The following is a 25435-nucleotide window of genomic DNA, read 5'->3' on the forward strand; positions in this document are numbered from 1 at the left end:
GCCTGGTAATGATTATATCCATCAATTTATCGCCATCCCCGCCCTCGTACACCTGAACTCTTTCCGGTATAGTCGTTCGATCCTCCTGTGTGAATACTGAAAGGAAGTAGTCGTTCAACAATGTGCTCATATTTTCGTAATTTTCTACTAGCTCCCCTGTGTTTGTTTTCAGCGGTCCAATTTTCTCCCGTGTTTTTGTTCTATACATCTGAAAGAAGCCCTTAGGATTACTTTTCGCCTCATTTGCTACTTTGATCTCATAGTTCTTTTTTGCTATCCTGGTGTTTTTCTTAACTAATCTAGATAGTTCGACGTACCGGCCCCTGAGATGTGTTTCCCCATTCTTTATTTTCTGATAAATTCCCTTCTTTAACCCAATCTCGTGTTTTAGTCCACGAGTCATCCACTTAGGATCATTGTTTTCTTTTCTAAGTGTTCGCTGTGGTATATGCTGTTCTTGCCCCTCTACTATTACTCTAACTAAATTATTGTAAGACTTATCCTTAGAGAAACATCATTACGTTTGACATTTTCTGACTGGAGCTAGGGAACACGTGTCATGGTGCGGGAAACGAGTCATTGGGTGCACTTGTAGAGTTTTAACCTTTTAGCCTCCTACTTGATCCCTGCCTGAGTACCCTCCGCGCCACTTAACCTTTGAGAAACACATTTACCTTTAACATTTTCTGATTAGAGGGAGGGAACACGTGTCACGGCGCGGGAAACAAGTCATTGGGTGCACTTGTAGAGTTTTAACCTTTTAACCTCCTACTTAATCCCTGCCTGAGTACCCTCTGCGCCACTTAACCTTTGAGAAACACATTTACCTTTGACATTTTCTGATTAGAGGGAGGGAACACGTGTCACGGCGCGGGAAACGAGTCATTGGGTGCACTTGAAGACTAATGTAGAGTTTTAACCTTTCAATCTCCTCCTTAATCCCTGCCTGTGTAACCTCTGCGCCACTTAACCTTTGAGGATCACCATCACCTCTGACATTTTCTGATTGGAGGGAGGGAACACGTGTCACGGCGCGGGAAACGATTCATTGGGTGCACTTGTAGAGTTCTACCTTTCCATTTCCTATTTAACCCCTGCCTGTGTACCCTCTGTGCCACTTAACCTCTGAGAAACATCATTACCTTTGACATTTTCTGACTGGAGAGAGGGGGGCAACGCATGTCACGATGAGGGAAACGAAATAGTAATTGAGTTTTAGCCTTTCAACTTCCTACTTAATCATTGGCAACTTAGCCCCTACCCGTGTACCCTCTGTGCCACTTGACCTTTGAGAAACATCATTACCTTTGACCTTTTCTGACTGGAGCGAGGGAACACGTGTCACGGCGCAGGAAAGGGATTAAAGTCGAAATAGTTACATGTACTCACCAATCATGACGAGGAGGGGAGGGAAGAGGACTTAGAGGAGCAGCAGCGGCCCGCCCTTGTTGTCACCTCGGCCAGCGGACCAGATAATCCTTTGTTAATTGCTCTCTCTGTCTGTGTGGCCGTGGGGCAAGGCAGCACAGCCCGTGAAATAAGATAACGAGGCTGTTTGTCCTCACTGTCCACATGAGGAAATGGCTGACAGGCTGAATGCACACGCCCTAGACTCCCAAGTTAAACACGTGGACTGTCAGACCATAGTTGCCTTTGTCTTTTCTTAGTTAGTTAGTTAGCTAGTGGTTGTCCTTTGCCAGCGAGTGTTTGTCCTCACTGTCCACACAAGGAAATGGCTGACAGGCTGAATGCACACGCCCAGCGTTCCCAGATTATCGTACTCAGAGCATCGTATTTTTCGGTTTCCCCACAACTATTGCAAAAGGAAGACACCAGTAATTAACCATTTCAACGATAACTATAAATAAATCAAACTATTGAGGTGGAGGAGACAGTTTTGGGGTCTGAAATCGGCAAATATAAGAGGCTAAGCACGACAATCTGGCAACGCTGCACACGCCCAAGAATCCCAAGTTAAACACGTGGACTGTCAGACCATAGTTGCCATTGTCTTCTTAGTTACAACGTTGCCAGATTGTCGTTCTCAGCTACTCATTTTTTCCCGATTTCAGGCAGAAAAATGTCCCATCCACAAAACTAACGATACCTATTTATATTTATTGCTAAAAGTGTTAATTATAGAGGGTTTTTTTCAGTCATCATGCGTTAGAAATGGAGAAATCTAGTTCGGTGAGTACGATATCGTGGCATCCCTGCTTAGTTAGTTAATTAGTTAGTTACTGGTTGTCCTTTGCCAGCGAGTGTCAGTGGAACTTACAACGAAAGGGATGAGGAATAGATATCTGGATGTGTGTTTCGGGGGGGAGAGAATAAGAGGAAAGGGAAGGAAAGGAATGGGAAGAGGAGGGGAATGTGGAAATAGTGTTTGACAGTCTCCGCCGCCCGCCGCTAGAGTGGATGTGGCCATTGAAGGTAGACAGGATAGAGAGGTTGAGAGCCGCGCCTTCTGTATTGTCAAATGAAGCTAGTTTTGTTACCCTCTACCGCTGCATTTTGATAGGAGGCAAAGTATAACTCTTACCGGTACCTCATCCTACCACCCCCATCCAAGACCTCATCCTACTTCCATGGGTAGATTTATAGCTTCCTGAAATGTCAAAGTGGGGTCATTTGTGCTAACTGGCTGATAGTTCGCTAGTTTCAAGCCAACTGGATACCGGCCTCTCCATCCCAAGGTCTTTTATTTAGAATTTACATCTTGCTCCCTCGTTTCTACCCCCATGGCGGCGGCGTGGTTCCAGTTAGCTGATGGAGGGCTCCTATGTTCTGCAGTGTTTACTCTTCCCTCCTCCCGTTACTGTTTTAACGAAGGAGTATTACAGACCCTCGCAAAATCCCTGTACTCAGGGACGTGCACAGGTAGGTTGCCCAGGTTGTCTGAGCAACTGCCGTTTTGCCCTTCTCGGCTGATGTTGCCCTTCTGAAAAATAGTGTTACGAATGTGTGTATTTTTTCCTAATATTATTTCCTCCAGGGACGTTATTATAGTCCCCGTTTTCTATTTTTACCCTCCCTCCCCTAGTGCTGTTGCAAAAGTAACCAATGATATTTCCGCTTCCAACAAAACATTATTACACTGAAATTACCTATTTAAATATAAGTATTCATCAATCTAAAATTATTTTAACTATTTTCTCACATTTGAAAACTTATAATATTAGCTATCTAGCTAGTTAATTCATTCCCATAAAACGTACTTGAAGCGTCCGCGCGGCGTCACAGTCACTTCCCCCCCGACCGTCGCGACGCCTTCACACACGTCCCCTCGCAGGTAAAACTCCCCCATATTCACCGTATTTTGTATAGTTAATAACCTTCGATAACATGTGCTGCTAGGTAAATATGTATATGGAAGTAAGCAAGTTTATTTTTTTCAATTTACCTAGAAATAGTGAGCTCAAGTGCTGAATTTTTGTTTTTGCTTATTTGTAATATTCTAATAAAGACAGTGTGCATAAAGTGCAAAGCCTGTTAGGGTGTTTTGTTGTTGTTGTTGTTGCAGTTTGTGTGTGTGTGTGTGGGGGGGGGGGGGGTTGCCCTTTTTTCAGGTTTGAGCAACTGCCCTCTAAAATTCCTGTGCACGTCCCTGCCTGTACTAACAATTTTCAGTGATGTTTGCTGTGTGTTTCGAGAGAGAGTATGGCTTGAAAATGTTATTCCCTTCAAACAATCACAAATGTACTGCAGCAACGAAATAGCTCTTTCTGCACAATTTCCGCTGCCACACTTTGAGGCATCGCTGGGAAATGAAGATTACAAATGGTACGATATATATATTCTTTTATACATTTTCACATATTCTCAATGGTCAGAACTCCAGCATATAACAACCTAAATATGTTACACACCTTCTACTACACTGTCCAACCCTGGCACAGCTGAAACACTTATATACAACACTTCCTCTCTTTGGGACCTCAGTAGCCTTGGCCCACGACGTTGAAGGCTTACAAGGGTTCCCAGTTTCCCGCACAAGAGCGTTTGGGGGAAGAAAAAGCAAAGTGTACAGTATATTCACACAAACACGTGGTACGATGAAACAGATGATATGGATGAGAATAGTAGTGGATCCATTTGTGTTCATTTTATTTTAGTGAACATAGGAGGCAGGACCCGACGTGTGCATCGTTAGTGTGGCGTTGTCGCCCACGCCTTCCGCTTATCAATTAATTTGGCTTAGTGACTGGCATGGCCTTACAGTGTCCATTAACGTCATCCAGGTGTGATATTAAGCTTTGTCGAGGCTTGCCAGTTTTTAAGTACTTGTGTGAGGTACTGAAAATGCTGAGCACGACCGGTTCCCTCTTCCCTCCCCTCATCGCCTTCATCACTGCACAGTCTCCACTGCCCCCGAGTCCTCAGTGGCGTAGCTATGTGGGGGGTGGGGGCATAGGGGACCTTAGCCCATTGAGAAAAACTCGATTCCTAATGGGTCCTAATATGATAATCTGAAAGTAAATGCCATGTTATTTGGTAAATTGGATGATTATGTACAGCCATACACTCCTTCCCCAAAAGATAACTTGTTCCCCTCTAGGGTGTCCTCGGCCTCTCAGCAGACCCCTAGCCACGCCACGTGTGCTACACTAAGCCTATCTCCAGCACACACACACACACACACACACACACACACACACACACGTGGGGTCGGCGGAAAGAGCGTCAGGCAATGATAATGTTCTTCAGCTCATAAGAGATCATCAGGTCGGGGAAGCGAAGGATTACGGAGAGAAATAATCGGTAAGTGCTGTGGACATTTCCGTTTCCACGGTTGGCTAATGATTTCTTCCTGCCTTCCCCTCACCGCTCACCGCTGTGAGCAATGTCTGCACCACTTTCAGTCTTCATTACGTAACAAGAGGTCCTCTACGTCCTCATTACCTTTGAGAGGTGACTTTCACTTCCACCACCACCACCACCATCACCACCACAAGCCGCCGGCCTGCCCACGCTGTCACCTCATTAAGAGGAATCAGTCCTGACGTCCTGACACACAATCCTTCGTTAGGGTCACCAGGGAGTTCCTCGCCCCCTCACTACTCACAGCTACACGTTGGTCCCTTGCGAGGCGGCGTGAGTGGCGCCATTCCTGTAGGCGGGGGCGTGCCCCGGCGAGGCGCGCAGTGGGGCAGGGTCAGGGTGGCAGCTGACGCCCACGCTGCGGAAGCTGCTGACGAGGGCGACGCCGCGGAGCGAGGGTTGAGGCCTGCGCCTAGTGCAGGCGAAGGCCAGTTTGAAACTCTGGATGAACTTGGCGTTCATGAAGCAGTAGGTGAGCGGGTTGCAGCAGGACGAGAGGTAGGCGAGCAGTTGCACCAAGGACACGCCGAAGCTGCCGAGGGCGGCGTACACCTGGCGGGGTATGTAGAGGGACAGCAGGTTGACCAGGAACAGCGGCGTCCAGCAGATGAAGAACTCCGCCACCAATACGAACAGCATGCGCACCACGCGGCGCTTGGCCACCAGGCTGCGCTGCGCCTGGGACGACCGCAGGGGCCGCCACCTCGCGCCGCCCTCGCTCTCCCACCGCCGAGACCCGCCAGCTGGGGGCACGCCGCTCCCGTAGCAGACGTGCTCCAAACGGGGACCGTCCACCAGGGCTACCGCCGCCTGCTGCGGGCTGCCTCGTGTACTCGCGTTCTCCTGCGCCGGCTGCTGAGGGTCGCTCACAGACCCGTCAGAACCCCGCGGTGGTAGCGCCCTCCGGAACCTGACAGAGGGAGCTGTTAGGACACTACTGCTACTGCTGCCATTACTACTATTACCACTACTACTACTACTACTACTACTACTACGCTACCACTACTGCTCCTGTTACTCGAAGCGTGATGCGCCACCCACCTGACGGAGACGCTGGCGAGACGTGATGGCGACGCAGCTTCCACCTTCACTCCTGACGCGGCTGTTGGAGGAAAGACATTAGAGTTATGGGAGATGGATGCTCTCTCTCTCTCTCTCTCTCTCTCTCTCTCTCTCTCTCTCTCTCTCTCAATATTACAAATTTTTTCATACCTCACCGTCTTCACCTTTTGGGATCGCGCGCTAATTAAATACTTTTTCGGTGCGTGACTACTAATTACAGGTGGGCTCTGAGAAGGCGAAAAAAGCGATAGTTCCCGCTCTACCTGCCATGGGGAAGACCCAATCAGGTTTCGCCTTTGTATACCCCCTCCCCCTCCACCTGTGTCCCCGCTATCCTGCTCCTCCCCCCCTCCCCCCTCATGCATCCCTCTTTCATCCTTGGCAGATTAGATGTTGGGTATAAGATATTTGACCCCGTGCTCTCTCTCTCTCTCTCTCTCTCTCTCTCTCTCTCTCTCTCATATGATTATTAAGATACGATTATTAAGATGTAGATATTATTACCGTCACTGCTATGATATATGATACTGCCTCCACTGCTACTGCCTCTACTACTGATACTACTACTACTACTACCATTACTACTACTACTACTACTACTACTACTACTACCACCATGTTCTTTTTGGTTTGTTCTTATTATTATTCTCTCTTTCCATGTAGTTCTTCTGGATCTTCTTCTTCTTCTTCTTCTTTTTTTTATTGTTTTTCTCTCTTTCCATTTAGTTCTTCTTCCGGATCTTCTTCTTCTTCCTCTTCTTTTTCTTTATTGTTTTTCTCTCTTTCCATTTAGTTCTTCTTCCGGATCTTCTTCTTCTTCTTCTTTTTTCTTTATTATTTTTCTCTTTTTTCCATGTACTTTTTCTTCTGGATCTTCTTCTTCTTCTTCTTCTTTTTCTTCTTCTTGTAACATCTTCTCCTCAGCCGCTCGTCAAAGATTCAATTTCACAGACGACGAAAAATCCACAAATCACCTTCAGAATATGACAAAAGATAAAAGAGAATCTAACCCTCTTTCTCTCCCTCCATCTACCTATCTATTTATCTATCTACCTATTTCGCAACACCTGTACTCACCTCCACACAGATCCCCGTCAGCCTTGGTCGTGGCCCCGGGCAGGTGAGGGCCCAGCCAGAGGGTCCTCACCACTCTCAGGTACGCTGCGGCCATCACCACGAGGGGCACCAGCAGCAGCAGCACCGTCAGGAGGATGGTGAAGGTCCTCTCCGCCTCCAGGCTCACCCACACCTCCCTGCACTTGTGGCGTCCTGGTGGTGTGGAGAGGGAGGTGTTGATGTTGAGGGTCGTGGTGGACGGAGTTGAGTGGGAGGGGTGTTAATGATGGGTGATGAAAGAACAAGCAAACACACACTATACTCACCTATACCCACCCACCTGTACCCACTAATACCCATACCCCGTCTCACCTGGGTCACCGCGGACGGGCATGAGGGTGGAGAGGGCCGCGATGGGGGTCATGAGGAGAAGGGAGGCAGCCCACACCCCCGCGATCACCTTGTACGCGTGGGATGGGGTCTGCCAGCGGCGTGATCGAAGCGGTTGACAGATAGCGTAAAAGCGCTCGAGAGATATGGCCACGAGCGTCCACACGGAGACAGAGACCGACACGGCTGATGGGGGAAAGAAGGAGTGCTGCTGTGAGTGATTTTTTTCTTCTATTTTTACAGCAAGGAAGGCAGCTCAGGGGGAAAAAAACAAAACCAGCAACCAAAAATGCCCTATAAACGATGCCCCTACAAAAGAAAACAGAACGAGAGGTCAGATGAGACGTTAATTTCGAGTGGAGAGGTGGAGGTAGAGGTGAGGTACATGTGTGGAAGGGGTGTTCTGAACTTGTGACATAAAATGGTGGCAGCGGTGGGATACGAGTCTTACCCCCCCCCCTCCCCCTCCCCCACGCCCCCGAAGAGACTGTCGCCTTAAAGATACTGAAAGCCTCTGCCCATCCACCCGAGGAATAAAAATTGAATGTTTTAACTTGTCCATGCATGGCGAATGAATACCTCACCTGTGGCAAATCCCATCTTGTCTCAGGCGCGAAAGGAACTGTGTGGTGATGGGAACGGCGGAAGGGAAAGGGGACCAGCAATAATATGAAAGTGATGGTGAAATAAAGAGAAGCAAATGACCAAAAGATTGAGGATACAGACATAGCACTAATGAAACATAGTAAATAACAACAATAATACAAAAAGGAGCAGCAATGATTCCCTGGTGAGACAGAGAGAAGCAAAAGGGGAAAAGATCAAGGGGAGAGATGGAAGGGAGATGAGAGAGAGAAGGGAGGGAGAGATGAGGAGAGGAAGGAGATGATCAGTGATGCTGGGATGGAGAATGTCAAAAGGGCAAAAGGTTGAGAGGAGGGACAGAGATGGAAGGGAGATGAAAGAGAGGGAAGGGACATGAGGAGAGATGAGGAACGAAAGGTGATGATCAGAGACGGCGAGGATACTGAGATGAAAGTCAATGCATATAAGAGGAAGGAAAGTGAGATAGGTAGAATATGTTACGTCTAAAAAGGGAATCAAGAGGAGAGGAAAGGTACAGACGGAATGATACTGAGTAAGCTGATGGTGGGTTGGGAATGAGACCTCTAAGTGCGGTGGAAGAGATCCGAAAATGGCGGAGAATATTATATGATGGGTACGTGGGAAGGAGGTTTGACGGAGGAGCAAAAAGTTGATGGTTTTAAAGATGGCGGTGAGTGGTGAAGGAGGTTTAGGAGTGGGAAGGAGAGCAGTGGGAGGGAGGGATGGGACTGGCAGAGAAGTGAAAATTAAATGAGAAAAGTTCGCAAAGGAGAAGATGGAGGCGTGGAAAAGTTGACACGGTTGTTGAGACAGACAGACAGATAGACAGACAGACAGGCAGGCAGACAGATACACACAGACAGAGACAGCTACAAAGAAAAAAAACTAGATTACCAAAGAAAGAGAAAATAACTGATGAAAAGAAAAAAAACGGGAGACAGACAGACAGACAGACAAACAGACAAAAAGACAGACACAAACACATACAAATATACAGACAGACAGACAGAGAGATACAAACACAAAATATAAAAAAAAACACAATAAAATATACAACCAAAGAAAGAGAAAATAACGGATGAAAAAAAAAAATGAGATTAGTGAAAGGAGGAAGCAAGGGAGTAGAGAAGGGAGGGGAAGAAGGAGGGAATAATGACGTGATAAGGAGAGGAAGGGAGGGAGGGAGGGAGGGACTAGAGATATAAAATTAACCAAGTTCTCCCTGAAAAAAAAAAATCTCCCTCACCATATGGCAAACTTTCAACCCATTTTCTTTGAGAGCAGAAGGTCCTGACAGCTAGAGGATGGGAAGAGGAGGAAGAGGAAGAGGAAGTCTGTGTGAATGAGAGGAAAAAAAGATGAAGTAATAAAAAGGAGAGTTAAAAGAAAGGAAGAAATTGAAGTAGGTGAGACAAATGAAGAAAAAGAGGAGGAGGTGGAGATGAAAGAGTGTCAGAAAGAGAATGAGAAGAAGAGAAATGGAGGTGTCTAGAAGGGAAGAGGATGAGAAAGACGAAGATGAAGGATTGACTGGAGGGGAAAAGAATAAGAAGAAAACCAGGAAGAGCGGATAAAGGAAGAGGAGGAGGAGGAGGAACAAAAGGATTATGATGTGAAGTAGGTGTAGGAAGAGGGAGAAAAAGAGGAAAAGGACGGGGAAGAAGAAGAAAAAGAAGAATGAGATGATTAAAAGCGAAGGAAAGAAGATGAAAAATGTGAGATAAAAGAAGCCAAAGAACTACACAAATGAAATTAAATAAAAGAAGATAAGAAGAAGAAAAAGAAGCCTGAGGGATGGAAGATTACATTAACGAAACAAAAGAACGGAAGAAAAGAAGAGAAAGGAAGAAAAACAAGATTAAGAGAATAAAACAAAAGAACAGAAAAATGAAATTAATTATCTGAATCATTTGAACACACACACACACACACACACACACACACACACACACACACACACACACACACACACACACACACACACACACACACACATATACACACACACTTTCGCTATTGTATGTATTGTGCTTGTAAAAGTGCAACTAGAAGGAGGAAGAAGAGGAAGAGGAGGAGGAGGAGGAGATGGTACAGACACAGAGGAAGAGGAGAAGAGAAAGAAAATAGGAAAAATAAGAGGAGGAAGAGGATAAAGAACAAGAAGAACAAGAGACAGAGGAGGAGGAGGAGGAGGAGGAGGAGGAGGTGGAGGAGAGGAGATGGTACAGACACAGAGGAAGAGGAGAAGAGAAAGAAAATAGGAAAAATAAGAGGAGGAAGAGGATAAAGAACAAGAAGAACAAGAGAAAGAGGAGGAGGAGGAGGAGGAGGAGGAGGTGGAGGAGATGGAACATAAACAGTTTAATACTCTTTCCACTTCCAAAACCTTTTCCTCTTTTTTCCTCTGCCCCGGTTTACGAAAATAAGCAGGCCGAAAAATAAGGGAAATAGCGGAACGAATATAAAAGGAAAAAATGTCTCTATTCGCTCCTCGTAAAAAGACAAAAAGATGCCGCATTCGAACACAGTCTTTTTAATTTTTTCTTTATTCTTTTTTTTCTTCTAGTCCTCCCATTTCTTGTTTCTTCATATTCATTCTTCCGTCTGTGTCTGTTTTCTTCTTCCTCATTTATTTCTTTGTTTTCTTCTCCCCTCCTTCTTCCTATTAACTCTTTTTTCTTCTTCATTTTTTTGTTTGTGTTTGTTTTCCTTCTTCCCTCTTTTGTTTTGCTCTTTTTTTTTCTTCCTCTCTTCTGGGTGTTTTTTTCTCTCTTCCTTTTTCCTCTTTTTTAATTTGTGTTTTCTTCCTTTTTGTCTGGTTTGCTTCTTCCTTTTTGTTCCTTTTCCCTCCTTTCTTGACTGTTTTCCTCCTCCTCCTCCTTTATTTTTTTGTTTATACTTTTTTCTAATGTCTATTTTCTTCCTCCTCCCTTTTGTTTGTTTCTTCCTCCTCCTTTCCTTTCTTTTCTCTATTTTTTTTTCCTTCTCCTTTATGTATATTTGTCTGCTTGTCTTGTTTCCTCCTGTTTTTTTTTGTGTTATCTCTCTCCTCTCTTTTATCTGTATTTTTCCCTCCTCCTCCTTTTCTTGTCTGGGTTTCCTTCCTCCATTTTGTCTCCCTTTTTTTCCTCTTCCTTTATGTGTATTTATCTGTAAGTCTTTTTTTCTTTCTCTTTCGTGTTCTTTTTCTCTTTTTTTTGTGTTATTTCTCCTCCCTCCCTTTTTTTGTGTGTTTCCTTCTTCCCTTTTATCTCCCTTTTTTCCTCTCCCTTAAAGTATGTTTGTGTTTTTTTCCTTCTGTTTTATGTTTGTTTTCCTCTCCTCTCTTCTCTCTGTTAGTTTTCCTCTCTTTCCTCCTTTTCTTGTATTTGTTTCCTCCCTTCGTTTTGTCTCCCTTTTTTCCTCTTCCTTTATGTGTATTTATCTGTAAGTTTTTTTCTTCTTTTTTTGTATTTTTTCTCTCTCCTCTCTTTTATCTGTTCTTGTTATTCTCTCCCTTTTTGTGTCCGGGTTTCCTTCCTCCCCTTTGTCTCTCTTTCCTCCCTCCACCAAAGGCTTTACGGAATTCCTATGGTGGGAAATATTGTCCCCTTTATTTCCCTTTATATTTTTTTTGTTGCTATTTTTATCCTCGGGGAAGAAAACGTTAACATATTTTTTTACTTGAGTTTCACCCGCAGCTTTTTTTTTTAATGCGTCGGAGGAAACATGGAAACATGGAAACATGGACAAGCAGGCAGCAGAAAGCCTGTTGGCTCATTACTAGGCTGCCTGCGTTCAGTGATTTCATCAATCCGTTTGCCATAATTTAAGGAGGAGGAGGAGGAGGAGGAGGAGGAGGAGGAGGAGGAGGAGGAGGAGGAGGAGGAGGAGGAAGAACGAGATGAGGAGGAAGAGGAAATGGGAGAAAAGTAACAAGAGGAGATGGTACACAAAACAGAGGAGAAGGAGGACATTCTACGCTGTCACCAGCTGGGACTCGTGGGCAGCTCCGACCACCATGCTGTCTTGACCCTGGTGGATGTGGGGGTGGCTCGGGACGAGGCCACCGCCCGCACGATCTGGTTGTGGGATAAGGCTGAATGGACCTCCTTACGCCGTGACCTGAGCCACACGGCGTGGCCTTCTGTGCTGCAAGGCGGGGCGGAGGGCATGACACAAGCCCTCACCTCCCGACTCTTGGCCCTCCAGAGGCGACATGTGCCCCACCGAGAGTTTACCACCAGACCAGCGGATCAACCATGGTTTGGTTACCGCTGCCGTGTTGCTGCTGACGCTAAGTATTCAGCGTGGCTCCGCTACAAGCGGAACCCGACTCGGCGCAACAAGGTCCTGTACCGTGCGGCCTGCAGGAGGATGGTGGTGACCAGCAAGTGGGCCATAAGGAAGTGGGAGGAAGACATGAGGCGCAAGCTGTGTGGATCAGGGTAGGACATAAGACCTGGTGGTCCCTCGTCAAGGAAAGGCAGGGGATCAGCCGCCAGGACGCGATTCCTCCCCTCTCAAGACAGAATGGAGCAGTGGCCACCAGCAGCAAGGATAAAGCCCAGCTGCTGGCCAGTCTCTTCGCCGAGAAGATGAAGGTGGATAACCCCGGACAGACACCGCCACATCTGGAACAGCAGTGCGAGGAGACTGTCACGAAAGTGGAAGTGACACAGGTGTTGGTCGAGCGCCTGCTGCGAGGGCTGGACACCCAGAAGGCGACCGGCCCCGATGACCTCACCCCGCACCTGCTGAAGCAATATGCCCACGAGCTGCCTGCCTCCGGGAAAACACCTGGCCATCGGCGTGGAGAGAGGCTCGGGTGGTTCCCGTCCACAAGAGGAGCTCCAGGTCTGACGCCCAAAACTACCGGCCTATCTCCCTGCTGTCTGTGGCGAGGAAAGTGTTTGAGAGGGTCGTGGCGGACGTAGTCTGTCGCCACCTCAAGGACAACTACCTCCTCTCGGACCAACAGTATGGGTTCAGACCTGGCCGGTCCACCTCTGATCTGCTGATGCTCCTCACCAAAAACTGGCAGGACGCCCTTGACGACGGCCTGGACACTGTCGTGGTAGCCCTGGACATAGCGGGTGCCTTTGACAGGGTGTGGCACGGAGGTCTCCTTGAAAAACTCCGTGCTAAGGGCATCCAAGGTGACCTCCTTCAGCTCCTGGGAGACTACCTTCAAGGAAGGACCCTCCAGGTTGTCGTCAACGGGCAGACGTCCGACTCCTTGCCAGTGGAGGCATCAGTGCCACAGGGCTCAGTGCTAGGGCCAGTTCTGTGGAACATATATGTGGACGACCTACTCCGGCAACTGCCAGCAGTCTCAGCTTACGCTGATGACTGCACTCTCTCCTGCACCTACCCCAGACAAGACTGTGGGCGAGCTGCTGACGAGGTCAATCAGCAGCTGAAGGTGCTACAGGAGTGGGGTGCCCGCTGGCAGGTGACCTTTGCTCCAGAGAAGACCCAGGCAATGGTGGTCTCTCGATCCCCCACTGCCGGGCCAGCAGTGGAGGGGAAGCTAAGCTTTGGTGGCGTCCCCCTCCCACTCCAGGAATCCGTCAAGATTCTGGGAGTGGAAGTGGATCGAGGGCTACGGTTTGACAGCCACATCAAACACATTGCCCAAAAGGCCTCCCACAGAGTCTCCTGCCTGCGAAGGGTGGCCAGCTTCCTCGACAAAAAAGGGAGGCTGTTGCTCTACAAGGCCCAGATACGGCCTTACCTGGAGTACGCTGCCCTCTCTTGGATGTCGTGTGCTGCCTCGCACAGCGGGAGACTCGACGCCATCCAGAGACGGGCACTGCGACTGGTGGATGCGGCAGACCCCCCAACCGGGCAGGAAACTCTCAGCTCCGTCGACTCCTTGGAACACCGCAGGGACGTAGCTGCTCTTGTGGTGTTACATAAGGCACAAGTGCAGGGAGTGCCACATCTGGTGGGCTTACGCCAACCTCCGAGAGTCACCACGCGGGACACGAGAACGGTGCTATCCCGTGGTGACGCAGTGGAGGTGCCGTGTTCCCGTACCAGCCAGCACCAGCGCACCTTTTCGGGAAGAGTCTGCCGGATGTGGAACATGTTCACGGCCTGTATACCAAACATCCTGGAGATGAACACCCAAAAAATAAAACTGTCGGCCCACCACTGGAGGGGCTCACTCCCCACCCCACTGACACTCGTGGTGGAGCAGTGACACGTATTGTATTCTGTATTGTATGTTTTATTTTTATTTTTTTATAGTATATATATATTTATTTTATAGTTTATGTAATTATTTTTTTATATAGATTTTATTCTGCCCTTTGAATAGGCAGCACACGACAGTGCACCTTTGGGTATGCAAATATTATACATGTGCCTATGTTTAAATAAAAAAAAAAAAAAAAAAAAAAGAGGAACAAAAAGAAGAGGAAGAACAAGGGGAAGAGGAAGAGGAAGAGATGGAGGAGAGAAAAATAAGAACGAAAAGAGGAGGAAGGAGAAGAGGGAAAAAAGTAACAATAGGAGATGGTACACAGAACAGAGGAGAAGGAGAAGAGGGAAAAGAAAAAGAGGAAGAACAAAAGGAAGAGGAAGAGATGGAGGAAAGGAGAGTAAGAACGAGAAGAGGAGGAAGGAGAAGAGGAAGAAAAGTAACAAGTGGAGATGATATAGAAACAGAGGAGGAGGAGAAGAGGAACAAGAATAGGAAGACCAAGAGAAAGAGGAAGAGGAGGAGATGGCACGAACGGAAGGGAGAGATAGATATAGATAGACAGATAGAGAAAAAAAGAAAGAAAAAAAGAGAAAGAAAATACCAGATCCCTTTTTCAACCCTTTCACGAATATTACCAGGAGTACATTTTGTCTGATTAAAAGAATCACATTGTTCTTTTTTTTATGTGGTCTGATCAGCGATATGTTCCGAGGGGAGAGAGGGAAAGAGAGAGAGGGAGGGAGAGAGAGAGAGGGAGAGAGAGGGAGGAAAGAGAAAAAGAATGGAGAGTAGAGTTTGCAATTTCTTTTTTACTTCATAGCATTCATAATTTTCCAGTATCATGGTGACCTCTGCGTGTGTGCGTGTGCGTGTGTGCGTGTGTGCGCGTGTGTGTGTACGCCCCCCCAACCCCCATCGTCAGGAATTGCTATATATATAACTATTTTTCGCCTCACTAAATAGCCTTTCTCAAAATAAGAATATCCGGACTTGACAAATATAATAAATCTCCTCCCTTCCCTGATATCGTGGCGCGAGGCTCAAATGGTTCCCGGCGATTTTCATATCCACACACATTCTCAGGCACTCTTAATATCGCCCCAGGATGAAGCCATTGCTTTTATTTTTAAGCTTAATGATAATAACGCTTCAGACTTCGGCACAGAAAAATAAAAGGGTGTTGAAAGTGGAAAGAATATTAATCTGTTTCTGTATATGCAATCTCCTCCTTTTCCTCCTGTTCTTCTTCTTGTTGATTTTCCTTCTCCTCTTCTTGTTTTTCTTGTTCTTCTTTCTCCTCCTCCTCCTCTCTTTCTTCCTCTTTTCCTTCTTCCTCCTTCTCCTGTTCTTCTTCTCGTTTTTCTTTCTTCTCTTCTTGTTCTTGTTCTTCTTCTTCCTCCTTCTCCTCCTCTCTTTCTTCCTCTTTCCCTTCTTCCTTCTTCTCTAGTTCTTCCTCTTTTCCTTCCTCCTTCTCCTCCTCCTCCTCCTCCTCCTCCTCCTCCTTCTCTCGTCCTAACTCTTCCCCTTCCTCCTCCTCCTCATACATTCGTTCTCCCTTTTTCCTTCCTCCTCCTCCTCTCATTCTTCCTCTTTCCTTCTTCCTCCTCTAGTTCTTCCTCTCCTCCTTCCTCTTCCTCCTCTCGGCTAAACGAGTAAATGGCTAAATGACTAAATAAATAAATGGCTAAATGGCTAAAATAAATGATAAAAATGGTTAGGCTTCGGCAGGAACTCAGCGCTACTGTCCGGGGCATATTCCACCCTGACTTTATGGATACCGTGCCTAATACATTTCCTAAGCTATTGAAGCAAGTCGGAGGCTTACGGCCCTAATAGGCAATGATATGGGCTTTAAAATATTTTCTCTCGTAATGATAATAATAATGATAACGGTACTAATAATAAGAATAAGGAGAAGAAGATGAAGAAGTAGAGGAAGGAGAAGAGGAGGGAGAAGAAGGGAAAGGAGAAGAAGGGGAAGGAAAAGAAGAGGAAGGAGAAGAAGGGGAAGGAGAATAATAATAATAATAATAATAAGAAGAAGAAAAAGAGGAAGAGGAAGAAGAAAAAGAAAACGAAGAAGGTTCTCAACATCAAAAACAACATCATCAACATCTCAATAATAAGAAGACGGAAAAAAAGAAAAGAAGAGAAGAAAAAAACCACTAACAAAACCAACAAGCAAAAAATAAATATAAAAAAACATAGCATCACTCTGGGCAAAATCTTTATCTTCTCAAATATCATCAAAGCTTAGTTTATCTGCCCTAAAATCATAGAAGTTTGGGAGTTTACGAGAGAGAGAGAGAGAGAGAGAGAGAGAGTGCGTGTGCGTGTGTGTGTGTGTGTGTGTGTGTGTGTGTTTGCAGGAAGGATGGAGAGAAGCGAATATTAATACAGGAAAGAGGAAAAAAATAGAGAATATTCCAAAACAAAAAACAAGGAAAGGGAAGAGAAAGAAAAAGGGATAGATAAAGAGAGGGAGAGAGAGAAGGGAGAAGAAGAGGAAGCGCGAAACTTGAGGTAAGGGAGATTAAACAACTTTGAGAGAAAAAGAAGGGAGGAGATGAGAGAGGGAGGAAGAGAAAGAGGGGAAGACGAGGGGAAGGGAAGGAAGGGAAATGAAAAGAAGTCATGATTGTGTCGATAGATAGATACATATATATATATATATATATATATATATATATATATAGAGAGAGAGAGAGAGAGAGAGAGAGAGAGAGAGAGAGAGAGAGATACAGATAAATAGAAATATGACCTGAAAAAACACTGAAACCTTAAAACTAACCTGCTCTCTCTCTCTCTCTCTCTCTCTCTCTCTCTCTCTCTCTCTCTCGCCATTGACAGAGTGGAGAATTAGATTAAGACAGAGACAAACACCCCACGAATATCTCCAACAAGACCTCAACTTCCTCCCAGCCGTAGCTAACCCAGGATCGCTTCTGAGACACTTCCGGCACCCACAACACCTATTACCCAAGGCAACAAAGGAGGTTGGTCGTGTTCTCATGAGTGTTTTTGAGGCTCATAGTGCAGCTTATATATTCTTTCTATAGGAGCAGGGAATAGCGGGCTTTTTTTTATATTTTTGTTTCCTTTTTTTGTGCCCTTGAGCTGTCTCCTTTATTATAAAAAAAGTAGGCTTGTCAAACTATCACTAGACTCATAAAACTACCCATGGAAACACCTTCAATCCTCTCTATGGAAGTCTTATCGAATGTGAGCATGTGAGAAAGCCCCGAGCGAATATAGGTCCAATGTGCATCCTCAGAAGTCAGGCATGCATGAACTATTCCTCCTACTTTCACCTCTCCAGGAGCGGCCGCCACACCACACCAAGGACACCCGAGCCTAGAAATTGAGGTCTGACTGCTGTGGCTTATCCGGCGCGGGTGTTCATGGGTGTGTGTGTGTGTGTTGGCCGCTGGTAAACAAAGGGAGAGCGACGTGACTTGATTCGATAGGGAGTTAGGCCGCTCCCAAACGCCCTCCATCTTGGGTCCTAGGCTTTGGTGGAGGGTCGAGAGTGAGGGTGGAGCGTTCTCATGAGTTGAAGGATAATAAGAAGAACAAGGAGATAGATAAATAGATAGATAGATGAATGGTGAAGATGGTTATGACGGTGATGAAGATAATGATAATGACGATGAAATGAAAATACTAATATGAATGAGATAGAAAGAAAGAAAGAAAGAAATGTAGATAAATAGAGAAAGTTAGACAGAGATATGTAGATAAATAGATAGATAGATACATAGATGATGATGAAGGTGGTGATGATGGTGATGAAGATAATGATAACGATGATGATAGAAAAAGAATAAGATGAATGAGAGAAAAAAAGGGAGAAAGAAAGAAAGAGAGATAGAAAGTGTTAGATAGATAGATATAGAGTTAAATAAATAGAATTAGAGAAAGGGAAAGAGAGAGACAGACAGACAGTCAGACCTACCTACATACCTACATACATACATACATACAGACAGACAGACAGACAGACCCACTCCCAAACCAATCTCGTCCCTCTCCTTCCTTCCAATCAGTCTCCTATTTCCTCTAGATTATCTTTCCAAGCATCTGAGTACCCCCTTATTCATCATTATTCACGGTGAGTATGTTTGTTTGTTTGTTTGTATGTTTCTTTTCCTAGTTTTGTTCTCTTGGTTTTGTTTTTTCTTCCTTTCTTTCTTTCATTCTCTTGTTTGTTTGTCTGTTTGTTTGTTTCTGTTTCGTGTTTTCCTTTTCTCTTATTTTTCTTTCTTAAGTTTGTTTCCTTACTTTCATTTCTTTCTTTTATTCTCTTTTCTTACGTTCTTCTGTTTCGTTGACATAAATCCATCTCTCGTTCTTCTTCTTCTTCTTCTTCTTCTTCTTCTTCTTCTTCTTCTTCTTCTTCTTCTTCTTCTACTTCTTCTTCTTATGTTCTTTCTTTTTTCTTCTCTTTTATTTTTGTTTTTCTTCCTTGCCTTTTTTTTTAATTAACTCACATTTTTTCTCCTTCTTCTTTCCTTTCCTTATGTTAATCCTATTCTTCTTTTATTCCTCTTCTTTCTCCTCCTCCTCCTCTTTGGCTTCGTGTTTCTGTCTGTCTGTCTGTCTGTCTGTGTGTGTGTGCGTGTGTGTGTTCGTCTCTCTCTCTCTCTCTCTCTCTCTCTCTCTCTCTATGTTCGGAGTATTATACGTTTTTTTTCCCATCTCCAAGAAGCTTAGAGTCAGAGTAGATGATTATAACGAGATTAGATCTCTCTCTCTCTCTCTCTCTCTCTCTCTCTCTCTCTCTCTCTCTCTCTCTCTCTCTCTCTCTCTCTCTCTCTCTGTAGCACTTTATCTTTCAGTCTCTCATTCCTTTCTTCTTCAACACCTTCCTCCTTCTCTTTCTGTACTCCTCCCCTTCTCTCTCTCTCTCTCTCTCTCTCTCTCTCTCTCTCTCTCTCTCTCTCTCTCTCTCATCGTTCCCCTCTCCTCCCTGTTACCACTTGAGCATGAATCAGGGCAGCTAATTTCACGCCCACTGAGACTTACCACAAACGAACTGACCTCAAGCAACACACACACACGCACACACAGATAGATAGATAGATAGAAAGATAGATAGATAGGTAAAGAGATAGAGAGATGATTGGATAGGTTGATAGATATATAGCAATTAGACTTAGAAATAGACATACAAAATGAACACACACAGATAGATAGATAGATAAATAGATAGATAGATAGACAGATGGATATACTGCAATTCAAGTTAAAAGGTCACATACAAAATCACACACACACACACACACACACACACACACACACACACACACACACACAACACAATAAGCAGTAAAGAGAAAAAGAGAGAGTAAAAAAAAGATGAAAGGGAAATATAGGAAGAGAAGCAAAAAAAAAAAAAAAACAAGTATGCTAGGTAAATATCATAAGTTTTAAGGACACACTCTCGTACGCATGAATAGTTAATACGTTCGTTGAATCGTTGCAAAGGAAAAAAGTGAAAGCTAAAACAATATTGACAGCTGGACTTTTCATCATCCTGCAACATTAATTTTGAAGGGTAAAAGGATGGAGAGAGAGAGAGAGAGTGAGTGCGCGTGTGCGTGTGCGTGTGTGTGTGTGTGTGTGTGTGTGTGTGTGTGTGTGTGTGTGTGTGTGTGTGTGTGTGTGTGTGTGAGTAAGTTAAATATGGCTGGATATGAGCGTAGATTTTTGGGGGAATTTTCTCATACATAAATGGGAGGTGTGTGTGTGTGTGTGTGTGTGTGTGTGTGTGTGTGTGTGTGTGTGTGTGTGTGTGCTAATACCTTTGACGCTAATTAGTTTCCTCTGGATCATGACGCTCTGCTTTGTTACCTGTTTTTGATGGCTTACACCTGTCCTCTATACATTATGCACTGTTATACATTGTTCTACTAATTATACTCACTTTTTACATATCTATCTACCCATCTATCTATCTATCTATCTATCTCTTCTTCTCCCTCTCTGTAAAAACATCCTATAATCCGATTTTCATTCTGCTTCATATCTCTTATTATATTCCCTTCCCTCTTCCATTTATCTATCTACCTATCTATCTGTCTATCTACCTATCTAAGAGGAAAACTTGAAGATGATATGGAAGATGAGAAGAGGAAATGAGAAGGAGAGTAGGAAGCGGAAATGATAATGGTGGGAAGAATGAGAATAAGATGAAAAACATAATCTATCTATCTATATATCTATCTCTCCCTCTCTCCTCTGTAGCAGCGTCAGATAATCCGTTTTTCCTGCAGCGTTTCCCATCCCTCTCTCCCCCTCTTTACACTATTGGGCTCGTGCATTCACCAAGGAAAGAAAAGCGACAACCAGATTAAAACAGGCAGTGACCTCACCTCCGGGACACAGCAAGTATGGAGTAGGTGATCAGTGCACAGGTGAATAGACTATCAGGTGAGCAGGGAGGGATGCGAACAGGAAGTAGGTGAGCATTCAGAAAGGTAAGGGAATAAAGAAGAGATTTTACTTGGTTATGGTGAAGAGTGAATGTGGAAAAAAATTAAGTTGCAAGACAGACAGACGCAGACAGATAGATAGAAAAAACTGACAGCTAAATAAATAGAAAGATACAGGTGGATATACAGACAGAGAGACAAACAGACAGACACAGACAAACAGGCAAACAGACAGACAGATAGTTACACACACAGTTCTCTCTCTCAACTATCTATTTATTTATCTATCTATCTATCTATCTATCTACCTATTCATCCATCTATTTATCTATTTATCTATCTGTCTATTTATTCCTTCCTACCTTTCCCTCCCTCTCTAACTGTCTAACACATACTCGAGCACACACTCGAGTCCAGCACATGATCAGACCGTGGTGAACTCCTTACCTTGCATGTAGGGGATGAGGCGACACATGAGGGCCCCGAACACGAAGTCCTGCAGGAGTGAGCCGACGAGGGTGAAGGGCATGCAGAACACCCCCAGCAGGAGATCCGACACAGCCTGGGGGAGGAAGGAGTGTAGGGTGAGATAGGGTGAAGGGGAGAAAAGGGGTGAAGAGGAGATAAACCATAAAGAACGTACTATACAAAAAACGCCATCTCTCCTCCTCCAAACCTCACCTTCTCTTCCTAACATACACACACACACAGTCATACTTCCTTTCTCTTCTCTACTCCCTTCCCCACTCTACCTGTACTCTCTGCAACCTCACCTTCTCTTCCTACTCTACCCTTGATAAAAAAAAAACAGTGTACCAGTTGAGAGGTCGCGCTAATGAGGGTAAGGACAGGTGAGGAGGTGTCGAGTCAGAATAACGATGCAAGGTGATATTTTTACGGGTGATTAGGGGCAAAAAGGCGAAAAACGGTTGACGCAAGATGAAGGGTTAAAGGGAAGGGAAGAACGTTGAGTGACAGGTAAGATGGAAGGTGAGGGGAGGGAAGGAGAGTGATAAAAGTGGGATAATTGATATGAGAGTAAAGATGGAAAGGTAAGGGAAGGGAAGGGAAGAAAGGAAAAAGAGAAGGATAATTAGAGTCAAAGTTAAGATGGAGAAGAAGAGAAAGAAAAATAAGAGGAAGATGTAGAGGGGAAGCACTGGGCGAAAAGAGAAAGAATAGACAGAAGATGAGGGAAGGGAAGAAGTAAATGATGAATAAAGGAATGATAAGAGTAAAAAAAGATGTAGAATGAAGAGAAGGGAAGGAAGAATAAGAAGAAAACATTAGAGTGAAAGTACTGGATGAAGAAAGAGGGGAAGGAAAAAGAAGAAAGAAACTGTGAGTGATATTACTGAATGGAGAATTTGAATGAAAAGGGGAATTTGAGGAACACTTATAGAAAATATGAGAAGAAAAGAGGAAAAAGAGAAGAGTAGGAAGAGGAAAATGGACAATGGTGAAAATATAAAAATAAAAGGAACAATATGGAAATAATATGGAATAAGATGAAGAAAAAGGAACAGAAGGAGGAAGAGGAAAATGAGAGTAAAAGCAGTAATAGAAGATAACGACCAAGTGGAAAGGAGGAGGAAGAAGCAAAAAAAAAAAAAAGAAAGACTGATAATGATGCCAGAAGATGAGGGGAAAATAATAGGAGCTGAGATAAGCGAAGGAAAGATGAGAGAGTAGGCGTAATGGTAGGAAAGGAAAGATGATAAGGGCATTTAATACTGGGTAGGAGAGGTAATGGGTGTGTGGGTGTAGGTGGTGATGGTGGTGGTGGCGGTGACGTAATGGGGTGAAGGAGGAGAAAGGGGATATTGTGATAGGGATATAGGCCATAGTCATCGAGGTTTTAGGAAGAATAAATGGAAGAGGGGGAAGGAAAGATAGAAATTAAGAAAAGAGGGATTATTAGACTGAATATAAAAAAAATAAATAGATAATAAATGAATAATAAGATAAATAAATAAATAAATAAATATACAAATAAATATATAATAAATATCATCTCAATTTGCAAGCCCTCTCTCTCTCTCTCTCTCTCTGTTTCTGCCTGGTGAGTTCCCATATTAACCACCTCGGAAACTTTTGTATATCTCACTTTCTCTTTCATTACCTATTGCGAATTTGACCTCGACGTGACTGAAAACCTAACTCGTGCTGTCAGAATCAAAACACTATCTTATTCTGCCAGCTCTCTGTTTCTGCCTGGTGAGTTCCCATATCAACCACCTAGGAATCGTTTTTATATATTTCACTTTATCTTTCATTATCTATAGCGAATTTGACCTCGACGTGACTGAAAATCTACCTCGTGCTCTGTTAGAATGAAAACACTATCTCAATCTGCCAGCTCTCTGTTTCTGCCTGGTGAGTTCCCGTATTAACCACCTAGGAATCGTTTTTATATCTCACTTTATCTTTCATTATCTATTGCGCGTTGGACCTTGGAGTGAATGGAAATCTACCTCGTGCTCTGTTAGAATGAAAACACTATCTCAATCTGCCAGCTCTCTGTTTCTGCCTGGTGAGTTCCCATACTAACCACTAAGCAAACGTTTTCATATCTCACTTTATCTTTCATTATCTATTGCGCGTTGGACCTTGGAGTGAATGGAAATCTACCTCGTGCTCTGTTAGAATGAAAACACTATCTCAATCTGCCAGCTCTCTGTTTCTGCCTGGTGAGTTCCCATACTAACCACTAAGCAAACGTTTTCATATCTCACTTTATCTTTCATCATTTATTGCGAATTGGACCTTGGAGTGAATGGGAATCTACCTCGTGCTCTGTTAGAATGAAAACACTATCTCAATCTGCCAGCTCTCTGTTTCTGCCTGGTGAGTTCCCATACTAACCACTAAGCAAACGTTTTTATATCTTACTTTATCTTTCATTATCTATTGCGCGTTGGACCTTGGAGTGAATGGAAATCTACCTCGTGCTCTGTTAGAATGAAAACACTATCTCAATCTGCCAGCTCTCTGTTTCTGCCTGGTGAGTTCCCTTCTATACTTACCACTAAGCAAACGTTTTCATATCTCACTTTATCTTTCATTATCTATTGCGCGTTGGACCTTGGAGTGAATGGAAATCTACCTCGTGCTCTGTTAGAATGAAAACACTATCTCAATCTGCCAGCTCTCTGTTTCTGCCTGGTGAGTTCCTTCTATACTTACCACTAAGCAAACGTTTTCATATCTCACTTTATCTTTCATTATCTATTGCGCGTTGGACCTTGGAGTGAATGGAAATCTACCTCGTGCTCTGTTAGAATGAAAACACTATCTCAATCTGCCAGCTCTCTGTTTCTGCCTGGTGAGTTCCCTTCTATACTTACCACTAAGCAAACGTTTTCATATCTCACTTTATCTTTCATTATCTATTGCGTTGGACCTTGGAGTGAATGGAAATCTACCTCGTGCTCTGTTAGAATGAAAACACTATCTCAATCTGCCAGCTCTCTGTTTCTGCCTGGTGAGTTCCCTTCTATACTTACCACTAAGCAAACGTTTTCATATCTCACTTTATCTTTCATTATCTATTGCGCGTTGGACCTTGGAGTGAATGGAAATCTACCTCGTGCTCTGTTAGAATGAAAACACTATCTCAATCTGCCAGCTCTCTGTTTCTGCCTGGTGAGTTCCCTTCTATACTTACCACTAAGCAAACGTTTTCATATCTCACTTTATCTTTCATTATCTATTGCGCGTTGGACCTTGGAGTGAATGGAAATCTACCTCGTGCTCTGTTAGAATGAAAACACTATCTCAATCTGCCAGCTCTCAGTTTCTGCCTGGTGAGTTCCCTTCTATACTTACCACCTCGCAAGGTCTTTTTATATGTATTTTTCACACACAAATATAAAAAAATCCTCAATTCTAACTTCTCTTTCTCTTTCATGTTTTCGAGCTGCAAGTGTCGCCTTTGACCCCACTCACCACCTCACAAACGTATTTATTTATGTTTCACCTTGTATTTCATTTTTGACAAGTCCACTTTCACACACAGATATAAACAAAGTCTCAGTTCTTTTTCTATTTTTATTCTGCTAGTGTTGCGTCTGATGGCCTCGCTTATCCGACCTATTTATCTGTCTATCTATCTATCTTTCTATCTAGCAATCAATGTCTGTTTATCTGTCTAACTTTTTATCCATCTATCTATCTAATTATCTCTAACATTGCTTCTCTCTCTACCTATTCATCTCTTGTCTGACCTATCTATCTATCTATCCATCTATTTATCTATCTAGCAATCAATGTCTGTTTATTTGTCTAACTTTTTATTCATCTATCTATCTAACTATCTCTAACATTGCTTCTCTCTCTATCTATTCATCTCTTGTCTGACCTATCTATCTATCTATCCATCTATTTATCTATCTAGCAATCAATGTCTGTTTATCTGTCTAACTTTTTATTCATCTATCTATCTAATTATCTCTAACATTGCTTCTCTCTCTACCTATTCATCTCTTGTCTGACCTATCTATCTATCTATCCATCTATTTATCTATCTAGCAATCAATGTCTGTTTATCTGTCTAACTTTTTATCCATCTATCTATCTAATTATCTCTAACATTGCTTCTCTCTCTACCTATTCATCTCTTGTCTGACCTATCTATCTATCTATCCATCTATTTATCTATCTAGCAATCAATGTCTGTTTATCTGTCTAACTTTTTATTCATCTATCTATCTAACTGTCTCTAATATTCCTTCTCTCTCTATCTATTCATCTCTTATCTGACCTATCTATCTATCTATCCATCTATTTATCTATCTAGCAATCAATCAGTCCGTTTATCCGTCTAACTAACTTTTTATCCATCTATCTATCTAATATTCCTTCTCTCTCTATCTAT

At 43.9% G+C, this 25435-nt stretch overlaps 1 protein-coding gene across 1 annotated transcript in view; it reads right to left on the reverse strand.

The window, feature by feature from the left end:
• Positions 1-3786: 3786 nt before the first annotated feature.
• The window catches only part of LOC127010021 (cholecystokinin receptor type A-like), a 33864-nt gene continuing 12215 nt past the window's right edge, over positions 3787-25435 (reverse strand). Inside the window, exons 3-7 of the mRNA XM_050883727.1 lie at positions 21007-21121; positions 7312-7515; positions 6961-7152; positions 5863-5923; positions 3787-5731 (exon numbers count right to left, since the gene is read on the reverse strand). Of these exons, the coding sequence (XP_050739684.1) occupies positions 5068-5731; positions 5863-5923; positions 6961-7152; positions 7312-7515; positions 21007-21121 (1236 nt within the window). The 3' untranslated portion in view covers positions 3787-5067. The remainder of the gene's footprint in view (positions 5732-5862; positions 5924-6960; positions 7153-7311; positions 7516-21006; positions 21122-25435) is intronic.

The sequence above is a fragment of the Eriocheir sinensis genome, chromosome 42 (assembly GCF_024679095.1).
Source record: "Eriocheir sinensis breed Jianghai 21 chromosome 42, ASM2467909v1, whole genome shotgun sequence".
Classification (NCBI taxonomy): Eukaryota; Metazoa; Arthropoda; class Malacostraca; order Decapoda; family Varunidae; genus Eriocheir; species Eriocheir sinensis.